Here is a 16,033-nt window from a genome sequence, read left to right as displayed (position 1 = left end):
GCTAGTCTTGTACATATTATCACCGGAAGACAGCGATGTATGAATTTGAAGACGGTGGTACAATTTGTATCAATTATATTTCGTTTTTGCTACCCGCCCATGAGCATTATGACCCTTTTACCTTGGCTCATTTAGAGACACTGAGAATAGTACGCATTGGCAACAGTGCATGTATACGGAGAAGCACATGTTGTCGGGCCAGAATATCCTATGCCACCACATTGACCCCAGTGAGCGACTGTTCCTCCTGTAGGAGCAGTCGGAGGGGTAGTAGTCGTTGAAGAAGGCCCAGAAGGAGCTGATGAACCTGTTCCAGTGCCTTGGCCGACCGTGATAGTGGAGGTCCCGCTTGAAGAGTATCCTTCGGTCGCGAGGATCATGTAGTTGAACGTGCCTAGGGGTAAACCGACTGACTCCCAGCAGGAGTAGTGGTTGCCCGTGGTGACAGTGCCACCGACCCGATGAGTTTGGCGGATGGACCAGTACTGCTGGAATGTGGCAGTCCCTTGAATTGACGGCGCATTCGTGCGGGTTTGGGTGTATATATCGTAGACTCCTCCGTCACTTGTGCAAGTCCCCAGGTGAGTTCCGCCAGTGCTGGGATTGTAATCACCGAAAGAGTCTTGGACAGGGGGTTTTAATCGATGGAGTGAAGATCAAGGAAAGAGGAAGAAACTGACCAGTAATGTAATACTCAACAAGGGGACTCGTCATCCAGCCGTACACTGAAAGATACGAGTTTCCGTTGGGGGAGTAAGTACCACTGTACTCGACAGACCTATGGAAGAAATATAGATCAGTATCCGTTGTTAGAGGGGTACAATCGAGCGTAGACAGCCTGCGCAGGCTCCTGCAGCTCGATTACTATATGATCCTTACATCGGGCCTCCTGGGTTCCATCCCTTCCCTACTACGACGTCTCCTGATCCGCCCCAGGTAAGGGTGTATTCTCCACCTGGACCATTCGTGTAAGTCCCTGTAACGGTGGTATCGGAATAAACTGAATAGAAGTAGCCATTATTGGTTCCTTCTCCGTTCGGGATACTTCGTTTGCCTATGACCTCAGTCGAGTTGTCAAAGACATCGAGGGCAGTAGCGGTAACGGCGATCAAAGCGAGGAAAAGTAAAGACTTGTAGGCCATGTCAGTCCTCAGCAATTGCAGAGAGATGAACTCCCTTGTACTTCTTATATGCGTACTCTTTCTATGTTCCAAAGATGCGCTGTCACCCGGATATCCTTCCTTTGACAGACTGCATCCTATATCTTGTTTCCGAAAATTCTGCTACGAAACTCCCTATGTTGTATTGCGGTTGAGCAGAGACGTGGTGAGCACTGTGTATACAGGCAAAAGTTCGCAATTCCTAGTCAGAGTATGCCTGCCAGCGCTTGATCTAAGGATAGTCGGCTGACATGCTCCTCCAATATGAGCTTGTGCTGCTTACATAGATTGGTTTAAGCTCCGTATGTCCGAAAAATCTCCCAGTAACTAGAAGGCTCCGGCTGGAAGACAATTCAGATGAACAGCTTTTACTTGTGGCTGACGATACGTACAATATTGTGAGCTATAATATGAAGAATAAGAATAAGAGGTCACTGTTTCCCTGGAAAATTCTCACGAGGTACTTATGGAAGGTGCACTTAGCAGCGACATGACTAAGATTTTGAAGCAAGCCCATATATATCAGCCGTACTGATTCGGGACGTCCCCGCGAAAGAGAGTTATATGCGACTAGATGCGAGCGCATCTTTTAATACCATGCCTGCGGCAGAGTATGTCGTGAAGATGCAATTTATCCTCAGTTGTTTTGTTACATTTCCCATCTCACTACAGGTGTACTACACTGCATAGAGACAGAGCACCTTGAGTCTCACCTGGGTTCCACTACATCGCAATCATAGAAGTTAGATAGATAGATAGATAGATACGCGGCTCCGTCTAAGACGGGGTCCCACTAGGGAACAGCCGGGCCCAACCATCTCAGTTGCAGCGAATGCTCATCCAACGAGGGACTTAGTGCGCGATGGTGTTCCACTTTTCCTGTGATTTATTACTGTTCAAACTTTCAGTAGAATGATAGATAGAGGTGCACATTGATCTGAGCAGAGCCTTCGCTCATTTCAGTTTGAAAGATTGCGGCATTTACCAAAATAGATGAACCCCAGTTAGCATGTCTTCAGCGTCGAGTCGAGTCGCGCAAGATGTCTTGCGGTACTTCCTCTCAAGGGGCCCAAACGATGATGAGTTACGGTTAAATTTACACACAAGATCTAGACTTTTGAGCTCAAATGAAAGATGGCACTCAACATACAACAGCAGCAAGAGGTGATTATGCGGAGATTTAGCGATGGTTGTACAATTAGTCCGGTATGCAGTGGGTGATACATGATGGTCGGTATGCGCTGATATGTGCAAGAAAGATGGCGCGAAGAGCGGTGAAAGCAAACAGCAGGTGCATATGCAGAATGAAGCAATCCTGAGGCCAAGAAGGGTCCCTATCTGCTAAGGGAGTTATATATCGGGTTGTGTATCTCGGCAGTGCAAGCGGGTAACACCAAACACCACCTCAGGAATCTGTTCTTCCTGAGATGGAATAGCTGAGAGCCGACGGGGGGAAGGCATCTCAACCAGTACTGTAACTTGAACAAGATTTTTCTGGGGGCTAGGGGTTGATAAGGGATATGGCTTTTCCTGAGGTACAACCAGGCCGGAACTACCGGGACTAGGAGGATTGCTACTGTCAGAATCCGATGTAGGAGTTCGACTTCCGGAACCGGGACGAGAATTTCGCAGCAAAAAGTGAGATGCGAACAGACGCTGGAGTAGAGTTTCCGTTCGTGTTTCGTATTGCGTTTTGATCGGTTCGGTCTCCTTTACTTTCCTCTTCGTTTTGACGGGTAGTACAGAGACAGGCTGGAAGACAATCAAAGGCAAGAACAGATGTGAGAGAAGTGGTTCACAAGTACCATGAGATCTGCCCAAATTGAGGTTTTTTCTGCATCGGAAATCCAAGTATCATAGAACTTGGGTCGTGTCCTGAATCGTTTCTTACGCGACCCTTGGACTCTCGGTGCAAGCACGGCTCCTACAGCAAGTGCCTCTGCTAATCGACGCTGGTATCTTCGCCGAAGCACAAAGGACCTGAAGACGATGGAACAGGATATTATCAGCAGGACCTGTTGTCAGTGATGAGCGTCTCGTCGGTGAATTGAAAGCATCAAAGCTTGCCAAAAGAGTCGATAGAAAGGTGAACAAGTAGAGATTGCCTTGGCTTGTCGTTGATGGGCCTTGAGATGCCGACGCTGTTTCTGTTGACGAAGAAACCGAAGACGTTGATGAAGGTGACGACGAAGACATCGCAGCTGAGGTCGCAGCCGTTCAGCCTGACTAAGTTCTTGGCTATGCCCAAAACTATCAATAGAATATTCTAACTTGATGGAGACGAGAAACTTGCCAGCTCTGGTGGGAGGAAAGGAAAGCGACCAAGACCCCTGGAACCCAGTGAGCCGTAGCGGCTCGTGGCGGCCATATCCGTGATAGGAACAGAACCTAAAACTATATTATTTATGCCGATGTAAGAAACCACTCCTGTTCTTTAGCTTCCACCATCATGTCCAATTCCTCCAGCGTTGAGCTTCCTCCTTCTCTCAACCTCCCCCCTCATCTCAGCGCCCAGAAGTATTTTCTGGTTTGTACGTTGACCGTCGCAGCTTGGGACACTCTTGTCCTTTCCCCGAGAAATTGGAGATTGGCGAAGACTAGTGAATGGCCCGTTCTCAAAATTATCTTTCATTTCCTGAGAGTGTTTATGCCCGTGGAGTTCACTATCGTCGGTATGTCGCTCGAAATCAACAATTCATCGATCAGTAATAAATGAATGCCCCCAGCGGTTGCATTTTTCGACACTAAATGGTCACAAGCGGCACGTATACGAGGTTCTACTCTATATGATTGTTCTGACACATCTGCGTCCTCCAGTCATGCCAGCATTTCTTCTTATTCGAGCCAATCTGCACCGCTATCCTGCTTGCTGCTACTTCTGGTCAGAATTCCTCGCGACAATCTCATTCCCTCACATTTCTCAATAACCCTCAACAGCTGTCCATGTCATCCGCACGCACGCCATCTATGATAAAAGCCGACCAGTCCTTGTTGGCATGGGCTCTCTGTATGCTATTCAGATTGTGGTCACAGCTATATGCTGTGGTTTTTACCGCTGTACGTATCGCCGTTTCCGCATCTACCGGCGATAATTTGATGCCCTTCTAGCTGTTCCCCTTGATGTTGGACAAGGTTGTATCGCAGGTCCAAAACATAATTGGGTCGGTATTTACTGGCTTGCTCCTACTCTTCTCTATTCTGCGTCGGTGCGTGAATAGGTCTATCAACGGGCACGAAGAAATCTCAGTTTTTTTGGAATAGTTCGCCCTTGCTTTACACCGCTCTATTGTCTCTCTTCAAATCAAGCATCTGAGTCCTTGGAAGCTGATGCTTCGTGATGGTCTCAATCTTTACGGTGTATGTTGATCATCCGTGATCAAGAAATATCTATATCTCACTCGAAACTCTCAGGCCATCTGGGGTGTCAATATGGTGAACATGCTATTCTGGTTCATCATGAAGCCCACAGGTATCGAAGACCCTATTAAGACCATTGTAACTAGGTAAAATCGATTCTTTGACCCCTATGCGCCACCTGATCATTCTTGCACTTATAGCATGACTGCAGTACTTACGACCTCAATGACCCTCCGAATCATCCTCAATATCCGTGGTTCTCTCAAATCCGGCGGTGTCTTCACCGGAGGAACCGCATCTAGTGGCCACTCTTCTTCGCGCACGACTCACGTCATCTCTACTCGTTCTGGTGGACACCACAGCTCCCAAGCAGCTCACACTTATAACCTCGAAGACATGCGTACGACGAAACCAGAAGCCAACTGGTCCGAGCCCGACGCCGACAACAAAGTAATTGCTATCGATGGAGCGCAACTGGATCCCGACGGTGTTAGAGTTACCGTCGACAGGGAAGTTGGATACGATCAGTATCATCACACTAAGTAGAGCATACTCTGTGCGGAAGCTAAGGGGTGCTCCCCATAAGCCAATCTGTCACCTACTATCTATATTTTCACGATTTCTGTTTGCTCTTGTCTCGTCCTGGATGTCCCGTTACAAATAGGTTGTTCTATTTATCTATTCCAAAGTTATTGTACCATCTCCTTGCTTTGTATAACAACCACCATCTACTTCGCCTACATTCATTTCCTAGATTCTCGCCCGTCTGAGACCTTCCTCTAATATTCTTCCACGAACATAGTGTTGTAAGTACTGCCCTCGAAGTGATTCTGTGATACGCATGCGCATATACTATCCAAAACTTCACGCAAATGCGCCGCTTTCTTGGTTCAGTCCCGTATCCATTGGCATCAGTCCTATCTTCATCTTATTAAGACCTCCCGCAATAGCAATTGGTTGTTGAGTCAAGAACATGATCCTGATTGGATGACAACGCTGAAGGAATATCATGGATGATCAGCATCACCAGCTGTTTTTAATCTATCTACAGTACAGCATTTATCTCAGTGGAGAACATTGATGGGCGAATTGAAATCATCAGTCGGTGCTTGGGGTCTGTATGTATCTATACGGTTGTCATTGGAGTATGTGTATGGTTGTAACGGTAAGTGTAAAAGCAAGGTACATCCTGGTACTTTGTATCCCGAATAACATCTGAATTTTGGACAAGGAAAGGAGCACGACTGGGAAGGTGAAAAGGAATAAGAGCATAAGCAAAGATCAAACAGTGTTAATTGGGAACAAGAAAGACAGAATAATTACCAACCTCAATCGAGTTTGATTGCCAAAATGACCCAGCGGAGCAGCAAAAAAAGATGCATTTGAGGCATAATGATCATGAGTGAGATAGTCCCCGATACCAATACGGTTACAAGAAGTCCATAAATACCGATCGCGAGAGCGAGAGCATTCTCCCACCTAATCCATTTTAAACCTAAGTCCCATTTCCTTGCTCAGCATATCCTGATGTTGGTAATTGAATTGCTCGCAGTCGACAATAATGACCTCCTCCATCGTGTCCTCTGGGGCGAACCGGTCAGTGTATTTGACTCGCTGCATAAGAGTTTCAACGATGGCATCGCCGGAGATGCGGTGACAGTTATACAGCTCCAGATTACGCAAGTGGGGAAGACGAACCGTTAGTGAAGGAGCGGGTGACAGACACGGGTCATTATCACTTTCTTCTGATGTCGATGCCGCGTTGAAGTTAGCTGCCAACGCAGCCTCGTCATAAGGTTTCAGCAGTCTGATCACCGTATTGGACATATCCGAAGCCACGATAAGGAAGTCCTCGAGCTCCGTTAGATGATCGAACACGTAAATAAAATCCTTGGTGCGCATATCGCTGTAATCCATCTCGAGTGCCTTTATGGGTGGATTACAGCGTGCAATGAGATTTCGTAAGCCCATGCCCGTCGCCTGGTCGCTCCAAGGAGACTGCGAGTAATCGTGCGCCTCGTCCTCACTATCGCCTGGTTCAAGATATTCAGGGGAGATACGGTGGCTGATATTAAGGTTAGCCAGGTATAGCTTCGAGAGCACAGGTGCGTCGATATGGGATAGTATCGCACGTGCTAAGGTAGTCCTACGTAGATGCAGGGTGTGGAGGCGTGGCAGAGAAACAACAGGAAGAGGATGATATCGGTAGTTTTCGGCCTCCATCCAGCCGCTCAAAGTGAAGCTCTCAAGCTGAGGGCACGATTTGAGCAAACCGAGGACAGCAGTTGGGTCAGGTTGTGTAGTAAGAGGCGATTGCTCTGTGATGCTAAGCGATGTGAATTGAAGAGGGATCATGGATTCTGCATGGGGTAATTTGGTTAACCAGATATTCATGACCATTCGGTTCGGCCAGAGTGGGGAATATTGGACAAATGTAGAGCGGCATGTATCATTTGCGTCTTCATCGTCGTAAACAGAAATACTGAGGTCATTAAGCGTGTCAAGGCGCGAAAAGGTGTCTGAGAGACGGATGGATTCTTCACGTGCACCGGATATGGTGAGTCGCCTCCAACGACGGAGTACTGGGAGGAAAGGAGCAAGAAGAGATAGTATATTGTTCGCATCCTCAACATGAAGCTTCACGTCAAGCTCAAGAGGAGCAGACCGACTGATCCAAAGTTTAGCTTGGGATTGAGAGGCAGGAATGTACCTCTTATCGTCCAAGATGACGACCTGCCAGACGCGAGGGGATTCATCAACAACTTTTTTCCAGAGACGACAAACGGTGCCCAAAGTAAGAGGAGCAAGGGGATCTTCGGCAGCACAAAAAGCAAATGTCTCTATGAGAAGTTCCGCGGGCAAGTTGCCGACAGGGGGGATAAGAGAATGTGAATGAGATGGACTAGCATCTACAGAGATTGTCGAAAACTCCATTATCGAAACCGAGATAGACCAGAAGAAATGTTGAAAGGAAAGGAAGGAAAGGAACAGGGGGGAAATAAGGATTGATAATGGCTCCGGGTTGATCAATTTATAGAATCGGACATCCTTATTGCTTCTACAGCGTCCAATGGCAAGACCTCGTGGGGTAACCTCGATCACTGGTTGCTTTGACCTTCTAATTTGTCCGTAACCATACGTACGCCGAATTCATGCGACGATTTACTTTGATTTACACAAGGTGAATTCATTTACCACTATGATGAGAAAGACTTGTATCTTTGCCTCTCATGTATGGCTTTTGCCTCGCCGCGGCGCCCAGGCAATCATCCGTCATGATTTGAATCTGTTTCAAAAATTCAGACGACTTGAACAAAAGTAAACTGAAAATATGGCTTACACAGTTTGATGGCACATCCCAGGGTTTCAGAATGAGGGGGACTTACATAGCTATGCTGTATGTAGATGGTTTGTAGTGGACAACATCATGATTTGTTGGCATCGGGAGGAAGGCCTTATGTAGTTCTATTTGTGGCCTTGTTGTGGCTGAGTCCTCAATTTGCTGAGACTCAGAGATGAACTTGCATCTTTCGTTTGCCTCTCACTGTTAGAATCAGCTCGGTTTATTATTTAGAGTTTCTGTTTGCGGCACTAGAAAGGCCTGGAAAAGAAACGCGAAAAGAACGAGTTAGAACACATTTTCTTTGCATTTCACCTGGACCCGATCCTCTATGCAGCCTATAATAGACACTCGACGCACAGATTCAGTGGTTTCATTGGAGCTTTAGATGGAATGACAAATTAGGAGATATGACCTGCCTCTTTCACATTCCTCATATACAGAGTCTGCCTTACATTAATCTGTAGGCGAAAATTGAGTACTATGTACATATGATACAGTACCATACAGTACGAAGTTCCGTCGGCAAGCCAAACAAGTGCAACTCTCCCGTGTTATAACTATACAGTTTTCCCAAGCCACTCAAAGTCACGTTCATTCATTTCAGTCTTCGCATTCATTGGCGTCGTTGAGATATCAAAAGTTTCGCTGCGTAGCACCTCTGTAACCTTTCTCTATCCTCAAGACCCCGAAGAAACGCCATGCCTGGTGTTAGAGACGTCAGGTATGCGTCGATTAACAACAAATATTGAATTAATTCTGACGATTATCCATTGGTATTACCTTTCCTCCACAACCGTACCTACCCTTCATTTTCGATTTCGCGTGCACAATCCGGAACGCCTGCTGGAATTCTTGGCTCTGAAATGCGATTATCTTTGGTTATAACTATTGCTGTGACTCCTTCAGCGCCGATGCATTCATCGCAGCATACTCAAGCCACTTGAAGCGATCAGGCAGGTTTCAATGGTGTTTACTTCTTCAACACTCGCTAATTTGTTTGACATATTTTTAGGAAAACTTGAGGTACATGACCTGGTCGTCTGAAAGAAGGTTCATGCAATAACGCAACAAAACAGGTTCCTACATGGGTCGACATTGTAAAAACCGGTGCATACAAAGAACTCGCTCCTTATGACCCTGACTGGTACTACGTCCGCGCTGGTCTGTCGCAATACCTTCATTGAAGAATCCTGTATTAACATTTGAATCAGCTGCTGTTGCAAGACACATATATCTGCGCAAAGATGTTGGTATCGGTGCCCTCACAAAACTCCATGGTGGTCGCAATAGGCGAGGAAACCGCCCGTCACACCACGCTGACTCTTCTGCTGCCGTCCAGCGGAAGATTTGCCAGTCTTTAGAGAAGATCGGCGTCTTGGAACAGACCGATAATGGTGGCCGTAGAATTAGCCAGGATGGGCAGCGGGACTTGGACCGGATTGCTACTGCTGTGGTTGAGGCTGCCAAGGGAGACGACGAAGAGGATGAGGAGGAGGAGGAAGAGGAAGAAGAGGAGGAGTAAATATTGAATACGTCACTCTAGGATCCTGCTCTTCTATGTTGCTCTCCCTCTCTGCGCGGGCTCGACATACCCCCTGGCCTATGCCTCTCGCATGACCTTTCACATGTGTATGCTTCACGTTCTTCCTCGTATGTCACATAAAAACAAATTCTCTGCCCAATTACTGTGTGATTTTGTATTCTTGTTTTCCCAAAGCTGAACTCTTCTTATCCAATCTCGGCTCTAGTATTATATTTCACGGCTATGAATTCGGTCACAATCGCTCATAGGTTTGAACGTTGCGCGGGAAGCAGTAGCAGGTGCGGGATCATTGTCATACAGTGACATGGTACTTGGTACTTGTCTATATATATACATGACCATCTCAATTTTTGCCAGTGGCACCAAATCGTTGATTTTTGGTTATCAAATGTTGGCATGTCGTTCCCTCTGCATATCTAATCGCGAGGGGTCGCAATTTCCTTTTCAGATAGGCTGAAGGTAAAATGTCGATGCTAGCCCATAAACGTTTAATCTTCCCAGCTACATACCATCATGTCAAGTCTACCCCCACCGACCAATGATCAAGCATTTTGCACTGTATCCGCCTTGGAATCAGGACATCTGAATCTTCCATTGCCAATTTTTCTTGATAATGCAGCTCCAGGGTCTGCTATTGTAGCCCCATCTCTCAGCTTCTTGCTACGCCATTCTAAAACCGACAAAACGTTATTATTCGACTTGGGCATTCGCAAAGATATTGAGAATGCTCCACCTTCTGCTCAGAAATGGATCATAGCTGCATCCTTTCACACAACTGTCCCCCAAGACGTGTCGGAATCTCTGATTCAAGGTGGCTTATCACCAGCAGATGTAGACACCGTCTGCATATCCCATTGTCACTGGGACCATACCGGAGATACGCGGCCATTCGTGAAGAGCGAATTCATAGTTGGTGCTGGGTCAGAATCCCTTTTCAGGCCTGGCTATCCTGAGGATCCAGAGTCTCCATATTCCAGTGATTTACTTCCTAAAGGAAGAACTCGTTTTGTTGAACTCGGGGAACAGCCTTCTCTTGGTCCCTTCCCTCATGCTCTCGATCTCTATTCCGACGGCAGTCTCTATATTGTGGATGCTGCTGGTCACCTACCCGGGCATGTCATATTAGTTGCTCGAACTTCCGCAGATGGCGGATGGATACTCTTGGGAGGAGACAGTGCTCATCATTGGAACTTGATCAATGGAGAATCAGGAATTGCCAGTGGTCGGCCAGGCTTCCCTAGTGGTTGCGCTCATTTGGACAAGGAAGCAGTGGAGTTGACCATTCAGCGAATTCGGGAGTTTTGGAAGCTACCTCGCACCAGAGTACTCTTGGCACACGATGAGTCCTGGTACAGGGAAAACAAAGGTACCGCTGCATTTTGGCCTGGATGCATTGAATCGAAATGATTCTATTAATGTAGCCTTTTTTTCTTGTGTATATTCTGAACGTAAGCTCTACTTGTTTTGTACCCACGCAATATGCAAGGGTATGAGATGAATAAGGATTAATAGGACGAGGGAACGCCGGTGCGGATTAGCGGATGGCTTAAGTAGGCTTGATTAGTCTATAATACGATCATGAGGGTGTTATCTGCGCTCTCGACCCTCGTTCGCATCCGAAAACTTAAAGACTGAAGATGACTCGCGTGTGTCCAATGCCTTAATATTCGGGGCTGCAGAGAAAGTGTAGTGCATTTCATCAACTCATATCAAGGTAAATTCCGATTGTTTATCTAGTTTACATCGTGGGGCTCAACCGAAAGCTAGTTACAAATTATCCCCGTTCATAATGCAGGTGAACCCTTTGCCTCTACCCGCTCAAGATCAGGCATATTGCATTGTTTCTGCCCTTGAGTCGGGCCACATCGATGTTCCCCTCGAAGTATTCTTGGATAATGCTATTCCAGGTTCACAAGCTACTTTACCGTCTTTGTCTTTTCTCCTCAGGCATTCAAAGACAAACGAAACTTTCGTCTTTGACCTCGGCTTCCGCAAAGATCTGGAAAACTATTCCTCATCTATCGTCAAACTTGGACTCGAGAAATTCGTTAGGGTTCCTCAGGACGTGGTCGACTCGCTCGCGAAAGGCGGGCTATCACCTTTGGATGTAAAAACTGTCTGTCTTTCCCATTGTCACTTCGATCATTATGGAGATCCTTCGCATTTTGTCAACAGCGAATTCGTAGTTGGCGCAGATTCAGCGATACATTTCAATCCTGGTTTCCCTGCCGATCCAGATTCTCAATGCCCAAGCGACCTTCTGCCAGAAAGGCGAACTCGTTTTGTTGAACTCAGCGACCAACCTCTTCTCGGACCGTTCCCCCACGCTCTTGACTTCTGGGGTGATGGTAGCCTTTATCTTGTTGATGCTGCTGGTCACCTACCCGGTCACATTGTCCTGATTGCTCGCACTTCTCCAGATGGCGGATGGATACTTCTGGGAGGCGACAGCGCCCATCACTGGAACTTGATCACTGGAGAATCACAGATTGCAGAGGGTCGTCCAGGCTTCCCTACAGGCTGTGCTCATCTTGACAAAAAAGAAGCGGAGCTGACCATTCAACGTATCCGCGAATTTTGGCAGTTACCCCGCACCAGAGTCATATTAGCCCATGATGAGCCTTGGTACAAGGAGAATAAAGACGGTGCCGGTTTTTGGCCTGGACATATAACATCAAAGTAGCTTGCTGCGTGCGTCCTGAGACGTAAGGAAATGAAGTTTCATTCACTTTCATTTAGTTGTACACTATTTTGTTTGAAATTATTGTACTAATTTCGTAGCTTTTTGTTCAACTATTCCTGTGTTCCGATAATGTGGCAGAACTTCGAATGGAGACTTCTACGTTTTGAAAGGCACCACAATGTGACGTGAAGAACGAGTAACGTTTCCTGAGGTGAGTGTTAGATGCTGAGTGCCTGCCAACCGGCTCTCCGTCATTGCTCTCCGAGTTCTCTTCGTTCAATATGATCTCCGCTCGGGAGCAATCCAGGGATTGTCTTCGGAAATTTTCAAGGCTCATGACTTCAACTAGATTGACCTTAGGTTTGTATCAAGGTCCTATGATACTTCCGTTTACGATCTAAAGATTTCTCTTAACAACTCCGAATACAATGGAGAAAATATTGCATCGTGACCCTCTCGCCGAAGCTCCCCCACATCTGTTGAGTCGAGAATTCTCTTGGTTCGCAAATTCGAATCGCACGCCAGCAGAGCCGTTCGAAATATGGTCTGTACAAAGTCAGGCATCCTATAAATTCATCGTTACTAGGGTTGAAGTGGTGCTCTGAATCGTTTCTTCGAAATGAAGTCGAGCATAATACTGTATCTCTGGTTAAGCTTCAGTTCTCTGGGAGCTTTGGCTCAATCTTCTGAGTGGGGTATGTGATTTAACTACTGACCAGCTCATACTTCTTGCCGACTCTTTGATCCCAGGTCAGTGCGGAGGCATAGGGTGGAGCGGTTCTCAGAGTAAGGATTTGTGTCATTAACTTATACATAGTCGCCCTATTGACATGATGTCCAGCTTGTGTTGCTGGAACGGCCTGTACTACAATTAACGCATATTACTCGTGAGCATTGGCCCTCGTCGTGAATCTGTATGTTTTTCTCACTTGATTGGTCTGACATTTAGCCAGTGTCTACCTGGGACAGACCCAGTATCTAGTTCTTCAGTCACCAGCGTCGTTCCGACTTCGGTCCCGCCGACTAGTAGTCCTACCCCGACTGCTCCCTCGAATCCACCAGGTGCATGTTCAACACCATTAACACTGTCTGGTTTCAATAACGCAGCGCTTCCCAATCCATTCTTGTTTAACAACGGCTCTGCTGTTCAAACTAAGGAGGATTGGACCTGCCGCCGTGCCCAGATCGCAGCCTTGATCCAAGGCTACGAAGCCGGTTATCTACCACCCAAACCTTCGACGCTCACAGGCACTCTCTCCAAGTCTGGGAATACAGGCACTTTGTCGATAACTGCTTCCAATGGGGGACCCTCCATCAGTTTCTCCTCCACTATCACCTACCCATCCGGTACCGCACCTGCTGACGGCTGGCCTTTGATTATTGCATATGAAGGAGGAAGTATTCCAATTCCGGCTGGGGTAAGTGTCAGCGGTATCAACCGCAAATGTGCACCAGTGACAATTTCGTTTTGAAAGATTGCTGTCCTCAATTACGCGAATTCGGACATGGCCCAACAAGACACGACGGCAAGTCGGGGACTTGGCACATTTTATAACCTCTACGGATCAAACGCGAATGCTAGCGCCATGACAGCCTGGGTCTGGGGAGTCAGTCGTATCATCGACGTCCTGGAAGAAACACCCGCTGCGCAGATCAACACTGAACGTATCGGAGTCACGGGCTGTTCGAGAGATGGCAAAGGAGCGTTGATGGCTGGGGCTTTTGAACCCCGTATCGCGTTAACGATCCCACAAGAGTCTGGTTCCGGAGGCGACGCAGGATGGCGCATTTCCTTGTACGAACAGAACCAAGGCTCCGTGGTTCAGACAGCCACAGAAATCGTGACTGAAAACGTATGGTTTTCACCAAGCTTCAATAACTATGTCAATACCTTGAACGTACTACCTTACGATCACCATTCTCTTTTGGCTATGGTCGCTCCTCGAGGATTGATTGCATTCGAGAACACAGATTATGTCTGGTTGAGCCCTGTTTCCGCGTTTGGATGCGAGACAGGTGCTCGTACAGTGTACCAGGCATTGGGAGTTCCTGAAAACCATGGCTTCGAGCAAGTGGGCGGACACGCACATTGTGCTTGGCCCTCGTCCCTTACGCCAGCCTTGGATGCGTTCATCAACAAATTTTTGCTAGGGCAAAATGTTAGCACAGACGAATGGTCGAGTAACATGGTTTTCAACGGCGTCACCTGGGATCAGACTCAGTGGATCAACTGGGAGACACCGACGTTGACCTAAATTGGCAAGGGGAACGATAGATTGACAAATCATCAGGAAGCTAGTTTGTTATAGCCTCAACATGTATGTAGTTGGTCTTCAACTTTGAATTTGTATCATGTAGCAGCAAGTGAGTCAATAGCGATCAGTATGAGTTTTTAAATTCTGAGAGAAAGTAAGAGAAAGTCCGGGCACGCGTCCGAGCGGCTACGCATGCGTTTTATTCGTACACTCACTACGGCCAGTGGGCGCCTACCTCGATTCACGCTATATTCAGGTCCTGCCTGTTCTCTGTGTGATGTACGCCCTTTTGCTGTTTCATATTGAGGAATATACTGATATATACATATTCCAGACAGCCAAAGAAGAACTAGACAAAGTTAGGCAGGACGTAGGTAGTTTCCCGACGAACTTGCTTTTCACAATCCTCATAACCGTAATGCCAGCGAAAATTTCACCTGGACGTTGTCAACATTCAGGATCCGGGACAGGAAAAGTGGAAGCGGAAGTATGTTTATTGGATCCCGGCTCTTCATTTAGAGGGCAAAGAAATTGCCAAGGGACGATGGGACGCACAGATCGTGAGGGAAGCATTGAATCTTTGGGACCAGGAGAACGTTCCGGGGGAGCATGTATGAACGAGAATGGTTCTGATTACTCCGAATTCTTTTCTGCTCTTCCATCTGAACATCTTTTCTTCACGGACACCTCACTGGCTTACGAGGATAATTCTTCAAACTCGGGAATTTATGCAAGAAATATACATGATATCTTGGGGGCAAATCCGGAAACCGAAAATGAAATACGTTCAGTCACTCCGCATTGCTTCAATTGCGGCTCATCTTCTCACATGGTGAACGCCTGTCCAGAACAAGTCGACCGCGCCTTGGTGTCTCTTTCGCGTCAAATGAACGAGTTTTACCGAGATATGTTTAGTTTGGATCGCATCGGTGGAGATTTTTCAGCACGGATATATAGCGTAGAGGAATGGAAAAGCGTAAGGCTGGACTGGATCAACTCTTTCAATCCTGGTGAGATCAAGGGCCATGACTTGCGCCAGGCTCTAGGTATAATACCAGCGGAGGACGATAGTCAGGCTCAGGACGAGTGGCTGCAAAACATGGCCGTCTGGGGATACCCTCCAGGTTGGATCAGTAGATGGGACCCGAAGGAGCTGATGAAGGAACGAGTTTTAAGCCAGTGTATCGGAAATCCGCAGGAGAGCGAGCAGTCATTTCATATCTTCGGCGAGGAAGGAAATAGTGAAACGGTGCTGGACCAGTTGAAGGATCCGAGCAAATTGCTCAATAGCTCGGTGGATCAGACACTCAAACGATGGGCATTCTATCCACCGTTGCGATTCTCTTCGTCCCTTCTACCTGTGTATAACGGCGTTGCTTTACCACCAGTTGAATCTAAATCACAGGTATCTTATTACGTACCTTTCTCTGCTGTGTTACCAGCGCCACCTCCACCTCCGGGGTCACCTCCGCCTCTTCCGCCTCCGCCACCTATCGAACCACCTCCGCCTTTACCGCCGTCGCTGCCCCCTTCAACTCCTCCATCGCTTCCTTCTACTGCTTTTTTGTCTGCTCTGCTTCATCTGAGACCCAAGATCGAGGCAGAGGACTCTGACATGGACATGTCGGATGAAGAATGATCTTGATCTTCCTTGCATATACATATACACTCTTGAATTATGGGTAATGTCAT

General features: G+C 47.2%; 9 protein-coding genes across 9 annotated transcripts; 6 read left to right on the top strand and 3 right to left on the bottom strand.

Moving 5' to 3' along the window:
- Window positions 1-131: 131 nt before the first annotated feature.
- Window positions 132-1,142, bottom strand: C8R40DRAFT_1050432 (xylanase; the record flags this gene model as incomplete). The annotated part of the gene is made up of 3 exons (XM_046224629.1): window positions 132-622; window positions 681-778; window positions 880-1,142. 3 exons carry the CDS (start codon window positions 1,140-1,142, stop codon window positions 132-134), a joined length of 852 nt encoding a protein of 283 aa, XP_046084247.1.
- Window positions 1,143-2,419: 1,277 nt separating this feature from the next.
- On the bottom strand, window positions 2,420-3,543 carry C8R40DRAFT_394950 (uncharacterized protein). The gene is made up of 4 exons (XM_046234918.1): window positions 3,454-3,543; window positions 3,228-3,398; window positions 2,966-3,175; window positions 2,420-2,912 (listed from the first exon to the last, which is right to left on the bottom strand). The coding sequence occupies exons 2-4, from the start codon at window positions 3,354-3,356 to the stop codon at window positions 2,511-2,513; spliced, it is 741 nt and encodes a 246-aa protein (XP_046084246.1). The 5' UTR covers window positions 3,357-3,398; window positions 3,454-3,543; the 3' UTR covers window positions 2,420-2,510.
- A 66-nt stretch (window positions 3,544-3,609) lies between these two features.
- On the top strand, window positions 3,610-5,063 carry C8R40DRAFT_1161751 (uncharacterized protein; the record flags this gene model as incomplete). Its single annotated transcript, XM_046230162.1, has 8 exons — window positions 3,610-3,832; window positions 3,887-3,921; window positions 3,978-4,041; window positions 4,098-4,217; window positions 4,269-4,366; window positions 4,422-4,517; window positions 4,572-4,663; window positions 4,718-5,063. 8 exons carry the CDS (start codon window positions 3,610-3,612, stop codon window positions 5,061-5,063), a joined length of 1,074 nt encoding a protein of 357 aa, XP_046084245.1.
- A 933-nt stretch (window positions 5,064-5,996) lies between these two features.
- Window positions 5,997-7,451, bottom strand: C8R40DRAFT_1050346 (uncharacterized protein; the record flags this gene model as incomplete). The annotated part of the gene is made up of 2 exons (XM_046224619.1): window positions 5,997-6,255; window positions 6,298-7,451. The coding sequence occupies 2 exons, from the start codon at window positions 7,449-7,451 to the stop codon at window positions 5,997-5,999; spliced, it is 1,413 nt and encodes a 470-aa protein (XP_046084244.1).
- Window positions 7,452-8,558: 1,107 nt separating this feature from the next.
- Window positions 8,559-9,382, top strand: C8R40DRAFT_1050630 (40S ribosomal protein S19; the record flags this gene model as incomplete). Its single annotated transcript, XM_046224642.1, has 4 exons — window positions 8,559-8,581; window positions 8,767-8,828; window positions 8,911-9,021; window positions 9,072-9,382. 4 exons carry the CDS (start codon window positions 8,559-8,561, stop codon window positions 9,380-9,382), a joined length of 507 nt encoding a protein of 168 aa, XP_046084243.1.
- Window positions 9,383-9,916: 534 nt separating this feature from the next.
- Window positions 9,917-10,810, top strand: C8R40DRAFT_1050616 (Metallo-hydrolase/oxidoreductase; the record flags this gene model as incomplete). The annotated part of the gene is made up of 1 exon (XM_046224641.1): window positions 9,917-10,810. The coding sequence occupies one exon, from the start codon at window positions 9,917-9,919 to the stop codon at window positions 10,808-10,810; it is 894 nt and encodes a 297-aa protein (XP_046084242.1).
- Window positions 10,811-11,094: 284 nt separating this feature from the next.
- On the top strand, window positions 11,095-12,446 carry C8R40DRAFT_1114127 (Metallo-hydrolase/oxidoreductase). Its single transcript, XM_046228501.1, has one exon. It carries the CDS (start codon window positions 11,193-11,195, stop codon window positions 12,084-12,086), a length of 894 nt encoding a protein of 297 aa, XP_046084241.1. The 5' UTR covers window positions 11,095-11,192; the 3' UTR covers window positions 12,087-12,446.
- A 259-nt stretch (window positions 12,447-12,705) lies between these two features.
- C8R40DRAFT_1172786 (uncharacterized protein) lies at window positions 12,706-14,341 on the top strand (the record flags this gene model as incomplete). The annotated part of the gene is made up of 5 exons (XM_046231915.1): window positions 12,706-12,781; window positions 12,837-12,872; window positions 12,928-12,973; window positions 13,036-13,504; window positions 13,562-14,341. 5 exons carry the CDS (start codon window positions 12,706-12,708, stop codon window positions 14,339-14,341), a joined length of 1,407 nt encoding a protein of 468 aa, XP_046084240.1.
- A 174-nt stretch (window positions 14,342-14,515) lies between these two features.
- On the top strand, window positions 14,516-15,980 carry C8R40DRAFT_1254187 (uncharacterized protein; the record flags this gene model as incomplete). Its single annotated transcript, XM_046233744.1, is given in 4 exon segments — window positions 14,516-14,620; window positions 14,676-14,711; window positions 14,767-14,952; window positions 14,964-15,980. The coding sequence occupies 4 exon segments, from the start codon at window positions 14,534-14,536 to the stop codon at window positions 15,978-15,980; spliced, it is 1,326 nt and encodes a 441-aa protein (XP_046084239.1). The 5' UTR covers window positions 14,516-14,533.
- Window positions 15,981-16,033: the final 53 nt, after the last annotated feature.

Source organism: Lentinula edodes, assembly GCF_021015755.1.
Source record: "Lentinula edodes strain Le(Bin) 0899 ss11 chromosome Unknown C8R40scaffold_27, whole genome shotgun sequence".
Taxonomy (NCBI): Eukaryota; Fungi; Basidiomycota; class Agaricomycetes; order Agaricales; family Omphalotaceae; genus Lentinula; species Lentinula edodes.
This window is presented reverse-complemented; position numbering and strand designations above follow the sequence as displayed.

What these genes read in the sequence shown, in the direction of transcription:
- C8R40DRAFT_1114127 (XM_046228501.1), top strand. Translation starts at nt 11,193, where the DNA reads ATGCAGGTGAACCCTTTGCCTCTACCCGCTCAAGATCAGGCATATTGC.
- C8R40DRAFT_394950 (XM_046234918.1), bottom strand. Translation starts at nt 3,356, where the DNA reads ATGTCTTCGTCGTCACCTTCATCAACGTCTTCGGTTTCTTCGTCAACA. An exon ending in CCTTTCTATCGACTCTTTTG is followed by an intron (nt 3,176 to 3,227) that starts GCAAGCTTTGAT and finishes CACTGACAACAG; the next exon opens with GTCCTGCTGATAATATCCTG. An exon ending in CAATTTGGGCAGATCTCATG is followed by an intron (nt 2,913 to 2,965) that starts GTACTTGTGAAC and finishes ATTGTCTTCCAG; the next exon opens with CCTGTCTCTGTACTACCCGT.